Source organism: Schistocerca americana, chromosome 3 (genome assembly GCF_021461395.2).
Source record: "Schistocerca americana isolate TAMUIC-IGC-003095 chromosome 3, iqSchAmer2.1, whole genome shotgun sequence".
NCBI classification, from domain to species: domain Eukaryota; kingdom Metazoa; phylum Arthropoda; class Insecta; order Orthoptera; family Acrididae; genus Schistocerca; species Schistocerca americana.
In genome coordinates this window covers 990,953,552-990,976,877 of record NC_060121.1, presented here as the reverse complement: position 1 = coordinate 990,976,877, position 23,326 = coordinate 990,953,552, and the positions used below count along the sequence as shown (strand labels likewise).

The 23,326-nt window shown below is 40.1% G+C and overlaps 1 protein-coding gene across 1 annotated transcript in view; it reads left to right on the top strand.

Moving 5' to 3' along the window:
- Positions 1-23,326, top strand: part of LOC124606918 (neprilysin-4-like) — a 734,039-nt gene that overhangs the window by 485,835 nt on the left and 224,878 nt on the right. Inside the window, exons 2-3 of the mRNA XM_047139027.1 lie at positions 879-949; positions 15,687-15,781. Of these exons, the coding sequence (XP_046994983.1) occupies positions 879-949; positions 15,687-15,781 (166 nt within the window). The remainder of the gene's footprint in view (positions 1-878; positions 950-15,686; positions 15,782-23,326) is intronic.

The following is a 23,326-nucleotide window of genomic DNA, read 5'->3' as shown; positions in this document are numbered from 1 at the left end:
TACTTCAGTAATTGTATCCCAGTATCTCATGCTTGCCTCATTACGTCCTCTTCTATCTGTACTCTACACTTTTTAAGCCCATAGCAAGCTGCTCTTTGGGTGATTCGTAAATGAAGGGGGGAGAGCCTCTCGAGTATAAGCCATCAGCGAGTGTCGTGTCAAAGTTGCCTATACGTCTTATGACGAAAACGTAGTAATTGCCTCGAATAAAACAGTATAGTGGCAGTTGTAAATCAAGCGTTAAATAGTTTGTTAAGCCCAGCAGTTAACATATCGCAGCTGCATTAAGCCATGTAAACATTTAACGGCTAAGTACTGTAAGCCAGAGTAATGAGTACTTCGAGTTTTGCCACTGAGTAGAGTAGACGTGTAGAGTCTGCCTCACGTACTGTGCTGTCAGAAAAATGACGGCTTTTACTGATGTACGTTACACCAATTTAGTAATAATTTTTCACTAGACGTGGCAAATGATTTGAGTAATGTTTTCTCCTGTAAGAGGTAACAATAAAGTGTAGTTATAGTTACAAGTACGGCTAGTGATTCCGTAGTTTGACTACACGCGACGTAGAAAACTAATATCATTCTCCACCCACTGCGTGAGTTTCGCCGCTGCCGGAGATGGCTGGGAACTCTCGGTTTTAGGATAACATTCCTGTGAACTCTGTAAAAATTAAACGATTTAAAAAAAACTAAGTAATGTAGTGGAGAACTGATTAATGTAAAATAAATTCCTTTTTCCCAAATGTTCACAGACAGTCAATGTTTCCCTGATAAGCATCGACGTAGTTAAATAATTCAAGATATTTTTTTAACTGTTGGCTTGTGTGTATGACACAGCGCGGTGAGAACACGAAATGACGCTGAGTCCTCTGTTGCAGGTGTCTGAAACGGGGAGCAGCGTGGAGGATGGCAAGAGCGGGTCGCACGTCCACCCGGAGCTCATCACCAGGTGAGTCCATGTACTTAGGTAGCAATTCTGTTGTAAGCAGTTCCTGAGTATGGTTGGTGGTCAGCAGAAACCAGTAATCACCAAATTATAATTACATTTTATTGCTATCAGGACCATTAAAATTTACTGTAAATAATTATAGACGGCTGTGTCTCCCTCATCCGAGCTTGTCAGGTCTTGCCAAAAGTGTACAAATCGAACATGAAGATGTGAAATGAGCTGCGTTATGGACAGAAGTGCTTACTGCATGAAATTTCTGTATGGTATAACAGTTATACCTAAAGCTAAACTGCTCACGTCACTCACCACAGGAATTACTTTTAGATTACTTTTAATGCTGAGCAGTTGAACGGAATGGACAGTGTCTTGAAAGGAGGATATAAAATGAACATCAATAGAAGCAAAACGAGGATAATGAAATGTAGTCGAATTAAGTCGGGTGATACTGAGGGAATTAGATTAGGAAATGAGACACTTTATGTAGTAAAGGAGTTCTGCTAATTGGGAAGCAAAATAACTGATGATGCTCGATGTAGAGAGGATATAAAATGTAGACCGGCAATGGCAAGGAAAGCGTTTCTGAAGAAGAGAAATTTGTTAACATCGAGTATAGATTTAAGTGCCAGGAAGCAGTTTCTGAAAGTACTTGTATGGAGTGTAGCCATGTATGGAAGTGAAATATTTACGATAAATAGTTTGGACAAGAAGAGAATAGAAGCTTTCGAAATGTGGTGCTACAGAAGAATGCTAAAGATTAGATGGGTAGATCACATAACTAATGAGGAGGTATTGAATAGAATTGGGGAGAAGAGGAGTTTGTGGCACAACTTGAAGAAGGGGCCGGTTGGTAGGACATGTTCTGAGGCATTAAGGGATCACCAATTCAATATTGGAGGGCAGCGTGGAGAGTAAAAATCGTAGAGGGAGACCAAGAGATGAATACACTATGCAGATTCAGAAGGATGTTGTAGTAAGTACTGGGAGATGAAGAAACTTGTACAGGATAAAGTAGCATGGAAAGCTGCATTATACCAGTCTCAGGACTGAAGACCACAACAACAACAAATTAGGGTATTATGCATATTAACGGAAAATAGATATTTCGAAAAGAGCTGCTTTTCTTCGTTTTACACTACACAGTTGTTGCTTTTTTCTTACTACTTTGTATTAAATATTTATGTAATTTTACTGATTTCAGACCACCTGTTTAATACGAGCATTAGTGCCAACAGGAATTTTCGGTCCCAAGTACAAATATTGAGATAATACACACCATAAGTAGCTAACATTGTACTCGCTCACTTCGTTTCTGATCTGTGAACTTCCAGTTTCCTGTCTGATATCTACCTGGAACCAGTTAAGGGCCAGAACACGAAAGTCTGTTCTGAACTCTAGACAAATGGCTGCACTGGCACTTTGAGCGTATCACAAAGTATCAGAAAGACATTGGATGGTCGACTTGAATCCCATACCGTTATTGCACGCTTCTGTAAAACAAATATCATTATTACCTCAGCCTCATTTGACCACAAGACTATGTCATAGTACAGTATCGAAGTGAAATCGTGCAAAGTACGCTGCCACCCCCCTGTGTAGATCATTGCACTGAGAGAGTTTCTTGGTTATTTTAATCCAAGTGATGGATGTCAACAGTTGGATGCACAGGATTTTTGCACACAGAGACGGTTAAATGCGTGCCTGTTCATATCTACTTTTTTTTGCCTATGAGTCATTTCTGCCTGGAAATGCATGGTATGAGTTTTTACAAATATCACTGAAGAAAAAACTGCCACCAGCCACACTCTTTGAATGACTGATTTACTTCGTCATAACTAGTTTCTGACCTGGGCCCATCTTCAGTCAGCAGAGAGGATTTCGTGTACAGATTTCATGTTTCTATCTTTAGGAAGCGTTTTTCTCTATACAGTGCAGGGTAGGGGTATCGTAATTGATACGGATCATGCTGAACGTGAGCTTGAGTAAAGACATATGAGTGATAGTACAAGTCAGGCTGGAAACTAGTTACCGGGAAATAAATCGTTCATTGAAAGAACGTGTTTTGTTGCTGTTTTTTCTACAGTGATACATGCGTAGACAGTCGCCGTGGAAAGAAATTATGAGTTTTTATAATGTTAAGAGCTACGAATGGAACTTATGAAGCATGGAGGAAGTGTAGTGATAAGATAACTACGGAAACGTTTTGGCAAAATAGGGACGGTAGAAGATCCACCTACGGAATGGAATTTGCCATATATCTCCTCCATATTATAGAGAAAAGTTAACAAGTGCACCAAGTACACAGGAATAAATGTTATCCCGACAACAGCTTGGCTTTTTCCCAGTATTTTGAATAAAAAACAGAAAGGAATGTGTCAGCTTTGAGTTTTAGACAAGGACGGTCATGTTTTGATAACATTCACTGTATCAGTAAGTGTGGAAAAACCCAATAAATAAAAGAAACTACGTGTACATGACCTTTGCAGACCTGCAGCAAGCGTATGACAACGTCCGTAGAATAAAATTATGGGAAGCAATGAGTAGGTCTAATCTGAGAGGTAAATGGATTAACCTCTTTTAAAAGTAATACAAGGACACAAAAGCATTTTGTTTTTCAACTGGAAACAGGATTACCCGAAGTATTTTCTTTCACAAAGGTCAAAAACAAGATTATGGAACGTCATCTACTCTTTTTCACATTTACTTCGAACAGGCGCTGAATGGCTGGTACAGGAAACGCTGACTCTCTTTTATTTGCGAATGGGCAGCTAATAATCTCTCAAGATGAAAAGTATATGGAATACATGCACAAAGAGTTTAAAGAGGAGTATAGCAAATTGTGTTTGAAAATAAATCTGGAGAAGACGGATCGTAGGCATGTGGTACAAGATTTGGTGAAGACTGACACAAAGGAAGGATAAATAAAATCCTGCAGAAACTACAAATATTTTGGAACAATAATAGATAACTTCAATGCTTCTGGCAAGGATATTAATTCCAGAATAGCGATGGGGACGAGAGCTACTAAAGCTCTGCATGGAATACTATGGAATAATATTATTCCGCAGGACACTGTGGTGGTTCTTTTTACGTATGTATTGTTGGTATTTGTTTGTTTTGTAAAGTTATTCTGCCTGCTTCACAACTGGAAAATTATTTATGCCATGGACTTAGTTATGGTACTTCTTGCAGTTAGTTTGCCCGACAAGCTATTTTTATCTCAAAAGACACAGTCACCAATTCATGGAGTTGCAGTTTTCTGTCGTTAATTATTCATGTTTACTTTAGTGAAAAGGCAATGTTGAGATCAAAGAAATTTTATGAAACCACGTTAATTTAATATGGTTCAATATTAGAAAAACTGAGTGCTATTACTGTTTGAAAAGAAGAACTACTAACCAAGAAATATCTCCTACATTTACATTTATTTGTGATTAATTGTCATAATTACCAAATATTTATTATGACACTATTATTTGTGATTAACTGTCATAATTACCAAATATTTATTATGACACTAGGCCGTTGTCATTTAGAACAATGGCGTTGACCTCTGCGCCAATGTAACCCCAGAAAATTTGCATAAATCGTTAATATATATCACTTCATGAGTTGTTACAGTAAAACATTATTTGATTTTAAAACTTTGAACATGGCTGGAGGCAGCAACTGTAGAATACCATACTCTTGAGTACAGGGTGAAAAACAACCAAATCAGTTGCAACAGTACAAAGGTTTGATAAAACCCCTTGACCTAGTTTTTGACATCTTTGAAAAGTCCTCTAGTGAGATCATTAGATGCACTTGAGAAGCATTTTTTAATGACAGTCAGCACGATATGTCGTGGATTTTATTATTATGGAGGTGGATTTTATCTTAGTTTGTGCCTCGCGGCTACATTTTTAAGGTGCCTCTTCAGCATTATGTAACCAGTGGGAATCAGTGATCCTTCTGAAGAAGACGTTTTTAAAGGTGTCGAAACGTAGATCGAGGATTTAATAAAACTTTCGCTATTACAACTGATCTGGCTGTTTTTCACTTTATCCTTATGAAAATTGTTTAATGTTTTGATACTGTTGTTCCCCATTGACAGTAGCTAAACCTGAATTTAATCGGTCCTAAACAATGAGAATGAATATAATAATTCCAATCCCAAAGAAATCAGGTGTTGGCAGATGTGAAAATTACCGAACTATCAGTTTAATACGTCACGGCTGCAAAATACTAACGCGAATTCTTTACAGACGAATGGAAAAACTAGTAGAAGCCGACCTCGGAGAAGATCAGTTTGGATTCCGGAGAAATATTGGAACACGTGAGGCAATACTGACCCTACGACTTATGTTATAAGCTAGATTAAGGAAAGGCAAACCTACATTTCTAGCATTTGTAGACTTGGAGAAAGCTTTTGACAATGTTGACTGGAATACTCTCTTTCAAATTCTGAAGGTGGCAGGGGTAAAAGACAGGGAGTGAAAGGCTATTTACAATTTGTACAGAAACCAGATGGCAGTTATAAGAGTCGAGGGGCATGAAAGGGAAGCAGTGGTTGGGAAGGGAATGAGACAGGGTTGTAGCCTCTCCCCGATGTTATTCAATCTGTATACTGAGCAAGCAGTAAAGGAAAAAAAAGAAAAATTCTGTGTAGGTATTAAAATCCATGAGGTAGAAATAAAAACTTTGAGGTTCGCCGATGACATTGTAATTCTGTCAGAGACAGCAAAGGACTTGGAAGAGCAGTTGAATGGAATGGACAGTGTGTTGAAAGGAGGACATAAGATGAACATCAACAAAAGCAAAACGAGGATAATGGAATGTAGTCGAATTAAGTCGGGTGATGCTGAGGGAATTAGATTAGAAAATGAGACACTTAAAGTAGTAAAGGAGTTTTGCTATGTAGGGAGTAAAATAACTGTGATGGTCGAAGTAGGGAGGATATAAAATGTAGACTGGCAATGGCAAGGAAAGCATTTCTGAAGAAGAGAAATTTGTTAACATCGAGTATAGATTTGTCAGGAAGTCGTTTCTGAAAGTATTTGTATGGAGTGTAGCCATGTACGGAAGTGAAACGTAGACGATAAATAGTTTGGACAAGAAGAGAATAGCATCTTTCGAAAGGTGGTGCTACAGAAGAATGCTGAAGATTAGATGGGTAGATCACATAACTAATGTGGAGGTATTGAATAGGATTAGGTATAAGAGAAGTTTGTGGCACAACTTGACTAGAAGAAGGGATCGGTTGGTAGGACATGTTCTGAGGCAGCAAGGGATCACCAATTTGGTATTGGAGGGCAGCATGAAGGGTAAAAATCGTAGAGGGAGACCAAGAGATGAATACACTAAGCATATTCAGAAGGATGTAGGTTGTAGTAGACACTGGGAGATGAAAAAGCTTGCACAGGATAGAGTAGCATGCAGAGCTGCATCAAATCAGTCTCAGGACTGAAGATCACAACAACAACAAACAATGAGAAACACATTTCCGATGGGTTAGATACTGTGGTTATCAGTATGGACTCGTATTGTGGTGTTGACTTATCCAACAGTTCGTCATTGGTTCCCGGATACGGTTTCCTATGATTTCCAAAATCACTTATTACTCTTTGTCGTGTGTACGTCTCCAAATAGATATCGAAATGATGTTAAATCTTCATACTTGTTCTTTTACATGCCTAATGCCAAGGTAGGCAGATATATCCTAACTGCCCTCTTCAAAACACTGAACAGAAGTCAGAGGTCGTCTGTGCACACACGAATGTATCGGGCGCGCTGGGGAACGGGCAGAAGACACGCCGCAGGGAGATCTACTGCGATGGGCGACGGAACCCGCAGAATATTTGCTGTGGGCCGTTATTTCACACGCAACTTACTGCGAAATATTTCCGCCGTCCCTACAGACAGAAAATACTTTGTGAACCTCATTTCCCGGTGATAAATCACGGACAGCAGGGACGAAGGGCTCCGGCCGTGTAATGCATTAAGTCCGCACTGCGTCTTTATAGCATCGTGATGGATGATCGGTTCGGGAGTTCCAGATAAACGAATAAGAAGCGGAGCAATTCCGGAGTGGGGTTATCCCTTAAAGTTTAATGTCGGCTGCCCCCTCAGATGACGCATAGCCCGCTCGTGGCGAACAGGAAATAGTCGTTTCTTCGCGCGCTTGGCTTCCTTCCAGGTAAACTTTTTTGCAACGATTCTGTTCGTGCAGTACAACGGACTCGCCAGTATTTCTTATTCCAACACGACTAAAATATGCAAGTTTGTCATTTTCGTAGCGATAGTCTATAAATGGAAACGCAGATTAATTTTTTTACGAGTATTTGCGCCGAGAGATAGTTACTTCCGCTGCAGTGGTTGTTTTTTTGGAAGATATCTGTGTGGCTTCCATAGCCGGGGAACGTAAATAGACTCATATTGTGATCAGGGTTAAGAGGTCGTCAAAGAAACAACTTCAAGTTTCTGATTTCTTTACTGATATGTTAAAGAGCTAAATACACAGTGTGTCCCAGTTCAGCTCATAAAATCATCGTATTTATTCAAATTAGTCTGCCCCTGAATCAAAACTCTACTGAAATTGTTTTAAAAGTGTTTTGAAACAATCACTGTAGTAATTTTGTGGGCCGGCAGCGGTGGCCGTGCGGTTCTAGGCGCTCCAGTCCGGAGCCGCGCTGCTGCTGCGGTCGCAGGTTCGGATCCTGCCTGGGGCATGGGTGTGTGTGATGTCCTTAGGTTAGTTAGGTTTAAGTAGTTCTAAGTTCTAGGGGACTGATGACACAGCAGTTGAGTCCCATAGTGCTCAGAGCCATTTGAACCAAATTTGTGGAGTTGCATTTAGTACCACGGTGCAGTTTTCCTGGATATTCTCGAGTGCCACATTGCCCTTTCATTGCCAACTTCAATTTGAGGAAACAACCGGAAGTCGGCTGGGGCCAAACCTGGCGAATACGACGGGTGATTCAGGACTGTGATTCATTTGCTGGTCAAAAATTCGTGGAGTCTTCGCTTTATGTAAGTCCGCAGGCTTTCGTGGCCGTTGTCACTGAAGTTAAAATCTTCTGGGTTCTTAGGCCGCGTTATGTTTCTTCTAAAATGTTCGACATTTCGACCCCTCTGCTGGGATCTTCCTCAGGGTCTTTTGATGTCCACTACTGCTAGAACACTGACAGTTTTCCGTCTACCTCTACGTCTACATCCAAACTCTGCCAAATCAATATGAAAAGCTTGGCAGGAGTTACGTTCCATTACTGCACGCATAACAATTTCTTCCCCATCAATTCGCGTATAGAGGACTGCAAGAATGATTAAATTTCTCTCTGCAAGCTATAACTAGTGTAACGGCGTCCTCGCGGCCCCTACGGGTGCGATACGTATGGCGCTTGAATATATTCCTAAATTCCTTACTTTACAGTCTTTCTTGAAACTTTTAGTCCTATTTGGTATGCGTCCCACACGCTTGAGCAGTACTCTGGGATGCGTGAGACTAGTGTCTTGTGAGCAATCTCCTCTGAAGACTGATCACTTTTTTCCCAGTACCCTAGCAATGAATCCAAGTCTGCCACTTGTTTTACCCACGAGTGAGCATATGTGACCATTATATTTCACTTAGGTTTCTGTATAAGTTGACCGATTCCAGCTGTTACTCACCTATATTGCGTTCATCGGACACAACTTTTCTGCGTTTTGTGGAAGCCACAATTTTCCATTTACCAACATTCAAAACAAGTTGACAATCTGCGTACTATATCGAAAACTTGACAAGATCTTAGAAAATATTTGTATCAATCAAACAAGGGCTAGATACAGACTACTAGCTCATCCTCGTAAGGTGAATCCACTCAAAACCAAACACATATCAAGATCCAAGCGAACTAATGTAAAATCTAGCACAAAATAATTACAAAGCGCCACCCGCACGTTCACTCAAAAGCTGACAGACAACAGGCGAACAGCTGGAGGGACCTCGGAGGAGAGCTCAAACAGACGGCGCCGGGAACCATGATGAGCACAAATACGAAGAAATACTCGTGGTAGACGGTTGAATGCCATGAGGTGTTTGAATCCAGCGAGCTCTACAGAAGGAAGTACTTCTCACAAACCGGCACTTCAGCCGCTGTAAGGATGTATGGCACGGAAGAAACTTATAACAAAAACTCTCAGACATATGTGATGCGACCATCATAAAAGAAAATTAGAGCAATTTTCGGGAGAATTTTTCTATGAAATACCAAAGACTACTCATACTCAACACTCAAAGATCCACTGGACATGTTCGTGTTTCATGGATGAAATGGCCATTGCCAATCGTGACAACTGCATATTACGCTGGATATTTCTTTTTTCTGCCTCCGATTGGTCACGAAATGGAAAGCTCAGTGCAAATCAAAAACATATTTCATTTGCAATATTTAGCTACACATTCCAAATACTTCTCTTCATAGCGGCCACTCCGACTCAGACATTTGTCGTAGTGTGGTACCAACTTTCCAACACCCTCGCCCAGAAGACAGCCGCCTGTGCTTTACGCCAATTTCCTACTCTGGCCTGCAGCTTGCTCTATTGTGCCAAAATGCTGTCCTCATAGCCAGCGATTCATGTGAGCGAAGAGATGAAAATCAGAGGGAGCCAAGTCCTGGCTTTATGGCGGGTGAGCAAACACTTCCCATTGAGAAACACTGCAACTGAATCGTTGTTGCACCTGCAGCAATTGCCATGAAGAAGGAAACGCATGACAGTTGAGTTATGTGTGCTGCATGAAATCAGGCGTAACCCCTCAGTGTGCACTTCACACTTGGAGGAACTGTTTTTCCGCGTGCTCACTCTGTGCTCAGAACCGAAAAGTGCGACATGACGCGATCGACGGGCACTGCCCAACTCATCTGCGAGAAGCTACGTCGTATTTTCACTATGGTTTTAATTTCGCGACCGATCTGAGATGAAAAAAGAGCTCTCACACTAGTACAGTATTTGAACACATTATTAAGCTGTCCAGAGCCAACAGAGAGATTCTCCCTAGTAGACCTAACACATGTCTAACGACAGCCCTAGCACCACACGCGAAGGCAGAGCTGGAAGCAGCTATTTAATAACGAAGAACTAAAAGGCTGCAGGTAAATATGATGTAGTGGCTGAACTGTTGACAATCGTAGATGATAACTCGTAGAAGTTCAAACCTTGTTCGCCCAGATACTGCACACATAGTCTATCCCACAAGAATGGGAATTTGCCCTTACCAATCCACTATATAAAAAGGTGAAAACACATAAGTTAGTAATTATGGAGGGATAGCTCTTTTGCCAATAATCTACAAAGTCCTCTCTAGCATCTTCTTAAAAATTATACAAGACATAGCCGAAAACTCTAGGTGTAAATACCAACACGGTTCTGCTCAGAACGTTCAGGACTGGAGTTGATCCTGCGCCAGAAACTTCTACTCAGGCACAGACAAATTATCTGTAAACCATAGGTGTACCCTGCACAGGCTACAAAAAACCGTGTGATTCAATCGTTCGCACAACACTTTTTAACATGTTAGATGAATTTGTTATCGATATTAAGACTGTCAACCTTATGAAGAAAATACTCACTGACAACGCTTCTTTAAATAGTTGTGTCATGTGTCTCCTAATAATTACCATTAAAATCTTTACATTATCCGCCAAGCAACATCTGTTTTCGAATGTATGACGCATTAAAAGTCCCTGACTGATGGTCCTTACGGATAAATTGTATGTTTGGTTATGAGTGGTTCTTTGCAGTTTACTCAAAGCAGTCGGGCGGCTTTTGATTTGTGATTTCTCACCAGCAAGTAAACTTCCAATATGCTGCATTGTTTGAGTTTCTCACCATTTTTTTTCTTTCTTTTATTAAACGTGAGGCAGAACTTATAAAAATAATTTGGACCAAGGAGTAGAGACAGAATCTGGGAATACAGCTTTAATTCAAGTGTCGCACAACGTTTGAGTACGCGACGTCTGACAATTAAATAACAGCTTTAATCTATCACAACTCCAGATCTTCACGTAGTTAATTTAATCAATCGTATTGAGTTCAAGGAGACTAGTTTAATAGTGCAATTCGATACAGTGGCGACTATATACCATCTGTGTGCGGTAGTCTCTAAGGTGGAATGGAACGCTCTAAAAACGATACACGTTCTCTTCCTCCACGGAAGGAAAAACATAAGAAGATAGCCAGAGATATACGATTATTCCATATCTGTGACTTCCCGTGAACTCAGGTTTACTCGCTGAATTACTACTTAATATTTTATTAAAATTCGTTGCATAATTTATACCCACGAAATGTTACACATTAACACCATCAAATTTAAGATAGTATAAGGATTCCCACACTCATATTTGAGAAAATAAATAAAGCGTAAAGTTGCCAGGAGTATTAAGGCTACCTTCTATCTGTATTTTAACAATTGCTAAACATTCTGTTTCGAATATTAACTGAACAAAGAGATATGGAAGTCATATCTTACGATGTAATGAAGATATTTGCCATCGACAGATAAAGAGACTTGCACTGCCATTCTTTGTTACGTTGATTATGACCAGAAAACATGGTTCAGAGTAAAGGACTGTACCTGCACACACCTCAGACGAGATTTTGATTCAACAGTCAGCAGGGAGAAAGATGAACTATAAAAACTAAATGCTCCTCTAACGACGTATTTAAAATTCTATTGTTACGAGATGACAAGCCGCCACGTTGTATAGAGAGACTAAAATACATAAGGATGTCATCCCGCCAGAAAGTAGTATCTCCATCATAGAGGATAGCAAAATACGTAACTTAATTTCTGACAACAAACTTTTGATGACGCTGTTATGAATTCTTAGATGATCGTTGATTTCATTAAGCGCACTAAGACGGTTCTCCTGAAATTATTATCAGCACAATTTCCTTATTTACTAAGTCACAACGTTCCAGTAAATAATTATTTCTGGGCACTTTAAGTACGATGTACTTTTTGTACGTTGGAATGTACTTTGAAACGATCGATGCCTTGGCCGTGAGCTGCCTGTTATAGCCACATGTTTTAGTTTTTTTTAACATAATTGTTTGATGTTGAGTCTTGGAATTAGTTGCAACGAACGTATTTTTGTCGAGACAGAGACGACGCATCTGGTGCGACGGTACACGTTCTGCGAAGGTTTGTTGGTCAAATAAGCGGCACAAATTCAGTATGAAGTGCACAAGGAAATGGAGATGTCATAGTACCTGATTTTTGGACCTGTTAATGAAATGCAGATAGCAGAGCTATTTCGAGAGAATTTGTTTTATCGGAAGGCCAGGTATCTAAACTGTCGTGGTTCCCCTCATTGCGTCCGAAGTAGAGGCGTCGTTAACATGGTGGTCAAGCCTGGTTCTGTCGGAAAATATTTGATACATCAATAGGAAACGTAACCATGTTCGTGATGAAACTGGTACAAAGCCAGGAAACAACCAGAGCACTCGTCACAATATGAAGCCCCATCCCTGTTTTTTCCACGTAAAATTCATCGAATTATCTCAACAATTGGCTGAGGTAGTTATCTAAAAAGAGGTACATCTCTGTTAATTGCGATAGATTCAAGAATGATAGCAAAACCTTACCGAATGCTGCATGGAAACTCTTCACACAACACATACAAGAAGCAGTCACATATTGATAGTATTTCAAAGTGGTACCAAATTGACCCAAAATCTAGTATTCAGTGACTATAATATCAATGTGTCGCTATTAGAAGCATTCAACCCATACAAATACCTGTATGCAACGATTTGTGAGGATATAAAGTAGACTAATCACATGGCTCAATCAGTGGAACAGCAGGTGGTGGACTTCATTTTGATGTGTAACTGACAAAATTCAGTCAGTCTGCAAATGGCAGTGCTTGTAAAACGTTCATGGGACCCATTTACCCTATTATTAAATAATCGGTGAGTTAGTGAATGAATTAATATAAACAGAGATGAAAAACGCGCTGCGGCAATTTTCTCCAATATTAGTTCTAGGTCAGTAAATCACGTCCAGGAAACATCGAACTCAGTGTGTAACTGCTTCGTTTCTAGGTTTGATAAACTGACGGGCATATTTCCAAAATACGAAGTAAATGTACATTTCGAAAGAGTTTAATTAAAAGCGTCTAGTTTAATCGACAGTTATGGTGTTAATGACCCTTCCAAATTATTCTATCGCAGTTTCCACGACAATTCATCTTTCAGCATGTATTTGCAACGTCAGGGCAACTCTTTTAATTTCGCAGCAGAACACGTTCGTGAGATGACATTTTCTACGGTCATCGTTACGTACTTTATCCGCGTTTTGCAACGTACGTGTTGTTGTTTGGCGGTGCAAAATTCAATTATTTTTAAAGTAGACTGAAGCAAATTGGAGAGAAATTACAAACAATAAATTTCGCAGAACTGTGTTAAGAATCCTTCCTCTGATTGCATCAAAGGCAAGCTACACTATCATCAAGAGGTGTTGCTGCGGCACAATCTGCGTGAATAATGCGTAAAATTAAAATTTGCGCCATAAAACGCTAATGTTGCAGTAAAACTCGTCTCCCTTCCATTAGAAGTATCGCCCGCAAAATCCCAGAGTAAACATCTGAGGTTAAGCTTTATCCGCAACAAAAGCCCTTTAATTCCAAAACATATCTCCTCTGTTGGCCGTTCTAAGCAGGCACAAAGGTTGTTCCTCTTCTCTGACAGTTTTAGTAGCAAACACTTGTAAACGCACGACATCTGCTGGTTCCAAGTTCTCTCGCAGCCAGATGGACATTCGTCGGGCATTGAAGGTGATGACAGTGAATCGATTCGACACCACGCGATATCGTGTAGTCAGAGTTCCTGGACTCTAGTTGGATATTAACCATTATAAAATGTGAAATTAACGAATCAAGGGAAACTCAAAGAGTGGACTTCTATTAACTGCCTAGTATGGTCAACACAGACGGTTTTGGTTCGTCTTAATCGATTTTTATGTTGTACACAAATTGCAGCACCTAAACGTTTTACACTAATTAAAGCCGTAGAAGGATTGTCTTTTCTGAATGTACTTCTGACCAAACAGGGATTCTGCTAGCTGGAGCCCAAGGCTTTTGTTTCATGCCTTTTGAGTTCTCGTGGCGGCAGTTCCACAGAAACTTTCATCCCCTAACATATATTTCTTAATATCTAACCCAAAAGTGAAATACCAGTTTTCATAAATTTATCTTACAATTTTTTAACATAACGAAATATTTCCCGAAAAATTTTCATCTCCTATTTCATCCCTGAATTCCAAAAACATTGAGAGTAGTATTTTTTTACGTCTAACCGAGAAGTCAAATACCAGTTTACACAGAAGTATCCTTAAAATGTTTTACATGTTCTACAATAATGATTTATTTCCAAAAAACTTTCACCCACTCTTTAACCAGTTAGTGGCAAAATTTCCAAAAATGTCAAAACACGTATTTTTTAATTTTTTACTGATACGATAAATAACAATGTTCGTAGGTGTAAGTTCAAAATGGTCTTAATAGCGACATATTTTCAAAAAGACTCTCATCCCCAATTTTAAAAAATGGTTTAAATGGCTCTGAGCACTATGGGACTCAACTGCTGTGGTCATCAGTCCCCTAGAACTTAGAACTACTTAAACCTAACTAACCTAAGGACATCACACACATCCATGCCCGAGGCAGGATTCGAACCTGCGACCGTAGCAATCGCACGGTTCCTGACTGCGCGCCTAGAACCGCGAGACCACCGCGGCCGGCCTCCCCAATTTCAGCGCCTTAGGAGTGGAATTTCGAACAATACCTTCTTAAACACTGCCTACAGTATAAGATCAACGCCCTATCCAAATTTCAAGTTCCTATCCTTAGCAGCTGAGGTTTGGAGTGCAGGAATAAATCTTATGGCTCTAGAGCCAGAAATGTTACAGTCTGCGGGAGGCATAGTCAGAGAGATGTCGGCAACCACGCTTACTTCCTTTCATATGTCGAATCTTTTTTTTCTAGAAGAAGGAAATTTTTTCTTTATGTGGTAATGTTCTTACGTGATTTTTTAATGATTTTAGAGGCAAGTTTCGTGTAAAAATATGTACACTTGGTTCCATTATATACACTAAAATAACTACGAAACATTCCCTGTTGTAATAACTAGTAAAATGGTCATTCAATAATTACTATGTAAAATAACAATAAGTGTATCCAATTATAGAGCTGAATATAGCAAACCAACCACATCCGTGAATTCTGATGGTCACGACCTGCTACGTCGACTTGCTGATATTTTCACAGTGATGCCCAACAGTTAGCAGCACTTGGACATGATGGAAAGGCTGAACACTGAAAAACGTTGACCTCAGTTTTCCGTTGGGGAAAAGTACTTCTGCCGCATCGAAGACACAGTAAAAGTTAATGTACACAGTTATAGGCAGTGGGGCTGAAAGGTTTGAACTATTCTTTGTGACCAAATGTTCCCATTCGCGAAATTGTGACTTATAACACTACAATACAACAAAAATGTTAAGAATAAGTGCATACTCCACTTGCAACTGACGTTCATCCGTAAGCTGTTCGTAATGTTGATCGCCAGCTAATGCCGTCATGCGCTGTCTGATCTGTGGTCTAAAAGGCCACTGAACACGTAACTGCTAACGTAACTGTAAGTTATTACTGGGAGATGTGCCTCGCTGCTGGCAGGCCGCGTGCTGTGGCGTGTCACTGACGGAGGCGGCATCGCTGTGTTCCAGGACTCGGACTCCGGGGAAGCTGGTGGTGGTGGTGGCAGCCCTGGCGACCGCCGTCGTGTCGCTGGCAGCCGCCGTCGCAGTGCTCGCCACCATCAGTGAGTACGGCCGCAGTGCTGCCAACACACACGCTGGAGAAAGCTGCACACGTTCAGGGAGTATCTATGTAACCTCCCCCTCACTTATCGACCTTAATGACAGTGAAAAATTCAACCGCGTGTACCTAACGGAAATTTGGGAAAAGCAATCGTCACCGAAGTTAATCTGTCGGTAAAGAGGGAGGAAAGGGTTACATCTAAATGAAAGGAAAAAATGCAAATGAAATTGGTGGAAATTAATTTTGAAAAATGGTAAAATTAATAAAGAAAGTAACTGTGCGGTCGTTACGTTAACAATTAACTGGCGTTAATTAGATATTTGAGATTTGGGGAAGATTACGGTCGCCAGTCCTATGGATAACTACTATAGTAACTGAAAAAGAAAGGTTCATGCACATATAATTAGCACTAAAAGCGTGGTAACTGAAGGTTGACAAGTGTTGTGTGAAAACTGAATGTTTGTCAGAAGTAATAAATTTCGCTACACTATGACTTAATTTAGCAAAAGAATTAATAAAACCGGAAAATTGAAAGTTAATTTAGTGACTGAAATTAATAGTGAACTTTGTTTCTGAAGAGCACTACGAAATTAAATAATGTTAGTCTTGGGCTACCTCAACAATCATCTCAAAAGCAACTTGAATCTACGCAATTTAGAAATATGAGATTTAACTTTGAACTTGAATTAAATGACTTTGAACAATCAACAATAGTAAAATTTAGTACGTACCAAGCTGAGCTGCAGTCACAGGTAAGCTAAAATGTGGTAACAAAACTCGCACTCTTAATTTGTGCTTGTGTAATCTAAATATAGTTCTGTTTGGTTATTGTAGCCAGCTATGAATACTTTAACTGAACTTTGAAATTAAAGCAGTGAAATGGAATGATATTAGTTTAATGAATTTCAACGACACTCGGTTTCATTTCGGAAAAGGAAGGGACCTTGCTTGGTAATGCAATTGGGACAATGAGCAACAAAGGTTCATGCAAAGTTGCTGTATTTTAGTGATGCTAATTGAATAGTTTGAAAAGCTGAGGTCTGCCATACAGTTCTAAAACTTTATGTGCTTTCAGTCTTCCTTGTTGGTTGACTGAAGGTTTGAAGTCGTCGATCGAGGAGGTGGCGACAATCACTTATTGCCGCCCGTCGCTGTTGCAGAAGCTGGATGTTGGCGCGCCTTCTTCTCGACACGGTCACCAGGCGAAACGGGCTCTTGATGTGTGCCAGCTAATGTTTCCCGTCCGCGACACCGTGCCAGAAACTATCATAGCAAGTCGAGCGCAATTACATGCTGCCAAACCCCGAAAGCGCGGCAACTCGCGGGAGCGTCACACAACACACCTGCTGCACTGCACCACTCCAGCCAGACTCCCTCTGCCCGCGCTCCATGCGGTAGAGTTAACACTCGCGTAGATCCTAAACACTTTGGTTCTCCACACGACCTATCGATGTAATCGTTCTATAGCGTAGTTTTCCCTAGGCAAGACCCAGCGTAAAAATATAAATAATATTTACAAACAAACAAATTATACATCGACATAAATGCATAAATATGTATATACAAATTGTAAAACAATTACAATATATAAAGACACAGAAAGTTCATATCTTCAGGTAACAAAATAAGGAAAAAATGTATAGTACAATAGATGGAAATAGGAGGATATGCATTTCCGGCTTTACATCTAGTTATTAGCGAATTCTAACACGGCTGAAAGAACGCGATAATGGCCACCAAAGCGTGCCAGTAAATGTGAGAACCCAAAGGAGTCATTTGCGAGATAACTACGAATATGTGGGTTCCAGCCGCCACTGACTCCATTACGAAATACGGCCCTTGTTAGTAGAAATGCATTTGAAATGTAAACCATAACTTCCCATCTAATTAGGCTCAAATTTCATTGTTGTAAACGAGAGTATCGCTAAAGTGACAGACCTCAAGGATTCTTCTGTGGGTTTCAGCATTCCACTCTGAACACTTGCGTTATTGTGTTCAGACACTATAAGTCACAACATTTGCAAACCATCACCACCGCATGCGTGTTGCTCCTGCAGCCACTGCTCAATGTAGGTAGGGTGGGCAAAGCGTTCTGGCCCGAAAAATATTTCATGCACGTTAAGACAGGCAAAACCCAACTCACATCATCCCCAACATAAATTTCCTGCAGACATGAATAACTAGTGCGGCATGTTTTGAAAGTACGTCTCAGAGATGAAGGGAACTAAGACACTTAGGTAAAGTACACTAAGAAACCTCTACTAGTGTCACCAATTTAATCAAACATTAATTTTAAAATGTAATTCCTTTCTCTTAGAATGATCCTAAACGTTGGTGATGCAATGTACTGATATATCTGGTGCTCGTAATAAAATATTAAATGCGTTTGGCCATAACATCAGTGTCCACAACTCAGTGTGAAAATAACAGATGGTGGTATCTGGCTTGCAGCTTACCCATCTAAACATTATTTTTATCTTAATCGTATACAGTTAATGTTCCTGAGACATACATCACCTACGACTGAGGTACACACAGGATTAACACCATTTCACCTATTGCTAAGCTGCTATTCCAGTATTGGAGAATTTCAGCAATACTGTTGCTTACTTAGAAGGAGAGTAGCAGTGGGTTGAGGGATGAGTTTGAATTTGTATCGGGGAGGGAGACGTACTGGGGTAATCCGTACAGCTGAGGTAGCTGCAGTCCCAGTCTGGCGTAACGGCTACCGCGTCTGCCTACTAAGCAGGAGACCCGGGTCTGAATCCCATTGATGGTACAAATTTTGATTGATTGCTTCAGCCTACATCATTGTTTTTATCGTTTGATTGCTATTCCTTGGGCCAAATGCACGTTATGATCAATTGATTGAACGGAAATGGAGCTCAGCTTGTTGCATTGCTGCCGTGAGGGATTGTACAATACAAAATGTGTGTCTGAAATAAAGACCCTGGAATTTAGTTGGATTGCAGAGTTCAAAATGGCTCTGAGCACTATGGGACTCAACTGCTGAGGTCATTAGTCCCCTAGAACTTAGAACTAGTTAAACCTAACTAACCTAAGGACATCACAAACATCCATGCCCGAGGCAGGATTCGAACCTGCGACCGTAGCGGTCTTGCGGTTCCAGACTGCAGCGCCTTTAACCGCACGGCCACTTCGGCCGGCCTGCAGAGTTCATTTTTGGCAGGGAACGTTCTTATTGCTTAGCCGACTAACTGAATTTATTCTTATTAGCGGAATAGACTGTCTGGTACACTATAAGTGATTTATGTGGTAATTAACGCAGCACACGCTGTTTGTTGGTAACACCAAAATACATAAATTTTTACTAAGGCATACAATCTGACAGTTGTTCCTAAATAAGCCTTCTAGTAAATGTGGTCATGAAAGAAATAGTACGTGAACCCGTGGCACCAGAAGGTTTCTAAGACCATGGCATGTATTTGTGCGCGACTTCGAAGAACAGAAATTTAGCTGCTGCAAAGTAGTGAATAATTTCTTCAACGGAACTCAAGGAAAACCCGTCAGAGAACACCTGTAAAACTGAGCACTCATAGAATTGTAAACAGATGAAGTGTAAGGATTTCTTTGAGCATCAGTCATCTTGCTTAAACAACAAGTCACATAAAGTTCTTCGGCGGTTGTTCGTGGGCTCGACTGGAGAAACCTCACTGAAACAACAATTACGGAAAACAATAAACGCCGGCGTGCGATAGATAATAGCGAGTGGCGAAAGCATAATGGCGTAGGTTCCCGCGGCCAATCAGCTACCACGGAAGTTTTCTTGTTTTCGTACCGCGTCATACCGTAAAAAATTGTCACTGATGAAACTAATGTTTAGGCCACGGTTACGGTTGCCTTCTTCTGGGTCTTTTGGGTCTACACTGGCATTCCTGTGGGTTTCCTGGGTCTTCCCATAAGAAGGCCATTGTAACCTTTGCCCAGACTTTGGTTTCATCAGTGGTAGATATTTACCACATAACTAGAAGCTTTCATGGAACCTGAGTAATGAAAACTAGTCTGTAAATAATTCAAGCGCAAATACCAAAAAGGGTATAGTGATTCCATGCAGCAGTTAATTTCACCTAATGCATGCTGCGGCTCCTTCCGAAAAGAAGCTATTGGAATTAATTTCATTTGTTTGAAAAATATGATCAATAGGTTTCATTGCAATTGCTCTATGTTTATACAGATTGTGCCAAAGCTTCACGAGTTTACGGTAAACGATCCTAAATTGACTACAATGAGATAAGAAACCAGAGGTCAGCCATAACCAATATGTCATTGAATGTGGTCTATGTACTTCCGTCATGGCCTTCCTAGGAGGAAAAAAAGAATTATTTGCCACAGCCGCACTTCCGTTTTGTTCAATGATGACCGTTTTCGGTATCTAATATCAGCCCAATCTGCAATCGCAAAAATCATAGTGCAGAAATAAATACACTTTACGACAAACTTATGAAATCTCTTTTTATATAATAGCTATTCTACGGTACAAAACGTAACATTGGACTATAACTTGCTCCTTACTATTGACGTGAAGTCGTTAAATTCGCTTTCCCAAATACATGTGTCATGCTTTGTGTTAAGTGGACGCAAACTGTTGCCACGCATGACTTGGGTTTCGTCTATGCACCAAGGTAAGAAGAGAAATAACACACACTGAATGACATAATTCCCACTGTAACGGCAGGGTACATGTAAATTGCTATGGTTTCGTCGACTGCTTGTACATCGCGTATTCCTCTATAAAGCTTTCCAAACTTCGAGACAGACTTTCTACTAAGAAAGGTGTCGATGTTGGAGCAAAGACAGAGTTGTCTAATTACAGGCGCTGTACTGCAGAAATACAAGCGCCAACGGAGAGTTTTGTTTTAACAACCTTTTTCCACTCAGAAACAGATGTTTAATTAACGGCAGAGTGGACACGACTGCTTCCAGCTACATGTTTATCTAAACGACGTTGTGCTCAGAGGAAAAGTACGCTCATGAAAAAAACACTCTTTTCACGCGCAAAAAAGAACTACAGACTCAGGTACCATGAACCACAAAAGGGAATTGTTAAAGATGGTGGCTTCGTAGTGTACACGAAACAGAGGTCTTCATACAAATCTTTCACTTTTCTGCGAAAAGTATCCTTCGTACTATACGTTTAGAAACTATGCCCCACGATCAGTACGACAGGACAGCGCGGTTTCGGCTGGCCGCCGTGTCGTCCTTGCCACACAGCGTCACTCGAAAGCGGTATGCAGGGGCGCGCGGCCAGCACGCCGCTCTCCCGGCGGTTTTCGACTTCCCCCATACTGGAGCCGCTACTTCTCAATCATAGTCAGATTAGATTAGATTAGATTAATACTAGTGCCATGGATCAGGAATACGATATTTCGTAATGATGTAGAACGAGTCAAATTTTCCAATACATGACATAATTAAGTTAATTTAACAACATACTTAAGTTAATATAACAACTTTTCATTTTTTGAGTTTTTTTATTTTTTATTTTTATTTTTTATTTTTTTATTTTTTTAATTTTTTATTAATATATTTTTGTTTTTTTATTTATATCTAAAAATTCCTCTATGGAGTAGAAGGAGTTGTCATTCAGAAATTCTTTTAATTTCTTCTTAAATACTTGTTGGTTATCTGTCAGACTTTTGATACTATTTGGTAAGTGACCAAAGACTTTAGTGCCAGTATAATTCACCCCTTTCTGTGCCAAAGTTAGATTTAATCTTGAATAGTGAAGATCATCCTTTCTCCTGGTATTGTAGTTATGCACACTGCTATTATTTTTGAATTGGGTTTGGTTGTTAACAACAAATTTCATAAGAGAGTATATATACTGAGAAGCTACTGTGAATATCCCTAGATCCTTAAAAAAAATGTCTGCAGGATGATCTTGGGTGGACTCCAGCCATTATTCTGATTACACGCTTTTGTGCAATAAATACTTTATTCCTCAGTGATGAATTACCCCAAAATATGATGCCATATGAAAGCAACGAGTGAAAATAGGCATAGTAAGCTAATTTACTAAGATGTTTATCACCAAAATTTGCAATGACCCTTATTGCATAAGTAGCTGAACTCAAACGTTTCAGCAGATCATCAATGTGTTTCTTCCAATTTAATCTCTCATCAATGGACACACCTAAAAATTTGGAATATTCTACCTTAGCTAAATGCTTCTGATTAAGGTCTATATTTATTAATGGCGTCATACCATTCACTGTACGGAACTGTATGTACTGTGTCTTATCAAAAGTTATAGTTCTGGGTGGAGATTTTAATTAGCCGCCTATAGACTGGGAGACTCAAACGTTCATAACGGGTGGCAGGGACAAAGAATCCAGTGAAATTTTGTTAAGTGCGTTATCTGAAAACTATCTTGAGCAGTTAAACAGAGAACCGACTCGTGGCGATAACATATTAGACCTTCTGGTGACAAGCAGACCCGAATTATATGAAACAGTTAACGCAGAACAGGGAATCAGCGATCATAGAGCGGTTACTGCATCGATGATTTCAGCCGTAAATAGAAATAGAAATATTAAAAGAGGTAGGAAGATTTTTCTGCTTAGCAAAAGTGACAAAAAGTAGATTTCAGACTACTTGACGGCTCAACACAAAAGTTTTGTCTCGAGTACAGATAGTGCTGAGGATCAGTGGACAAAGTTCAAAACCATCGTACAATATGCGTTAGATGAGTATGTGCCAAGCAAGATCGTAAGAGATGGAAAAGAGCCACCGTGGTACAACAACCGAGTTAGAAAACTGCTTCGGAAACAAACATAAATATAGCCAAAGCCTTGCAGACAAACAAAAATTACGCGAAGCGAAATGTAGTGTGAGAAGGGCTATGCGAGAGGCGTTCAATGAATTCGAAAGTAAAGTTTATGTACTGACTTTGCAGAAAATCCTAAGAAATTTTGGTCTTATGTCAAGGCGGTAGGTGGATCAAAACAAAATGTCCAGTCACTCTGTGACCAAAATGGTACTGAAACAGAAAGGCCGAAATACTAAATGTCTTTTTCCAAAGCTTTTTCACAGAGGAAGACTGCAATGTAGTTCCAAAGGATTGGAATAGGGCACAGGTCATCCCCGTTTTCAAGAAGGAATATCGAAAAGATGTGCAGAACTATAGACCTATATCTCTAACGTTGATCAGTTGTAGAATTTTGGAAAACGTATTATGTTCGAGTAAATTGACTTTTCTGGAGACTAGAAATCTACTCTGTAGCAATCAGGATGGGTTTCGAAAAAGACGATCGTGTGAAACACAGCTCGCGCTATTCGTCCACGAGACTCAGAGGGCCATAGACGCGGGTTCCCAGGTAGATGCCGTGTTTCTTGACTTCCGCAAGGCGTTCGATACAGTTCCCCACACTCATTTAATGAACAAAGTAAGAGCTTATGGACTATCACACCAATTGTGTGATTAGATTGAAGAGTTTGTAGATAACAGAACGCAGCATGTCATTCTCAATGGAGAGAAGTCTTCCGAAGTAAGAGTGATTTCAGGTGTGCCGCAGGGGAATGTCGT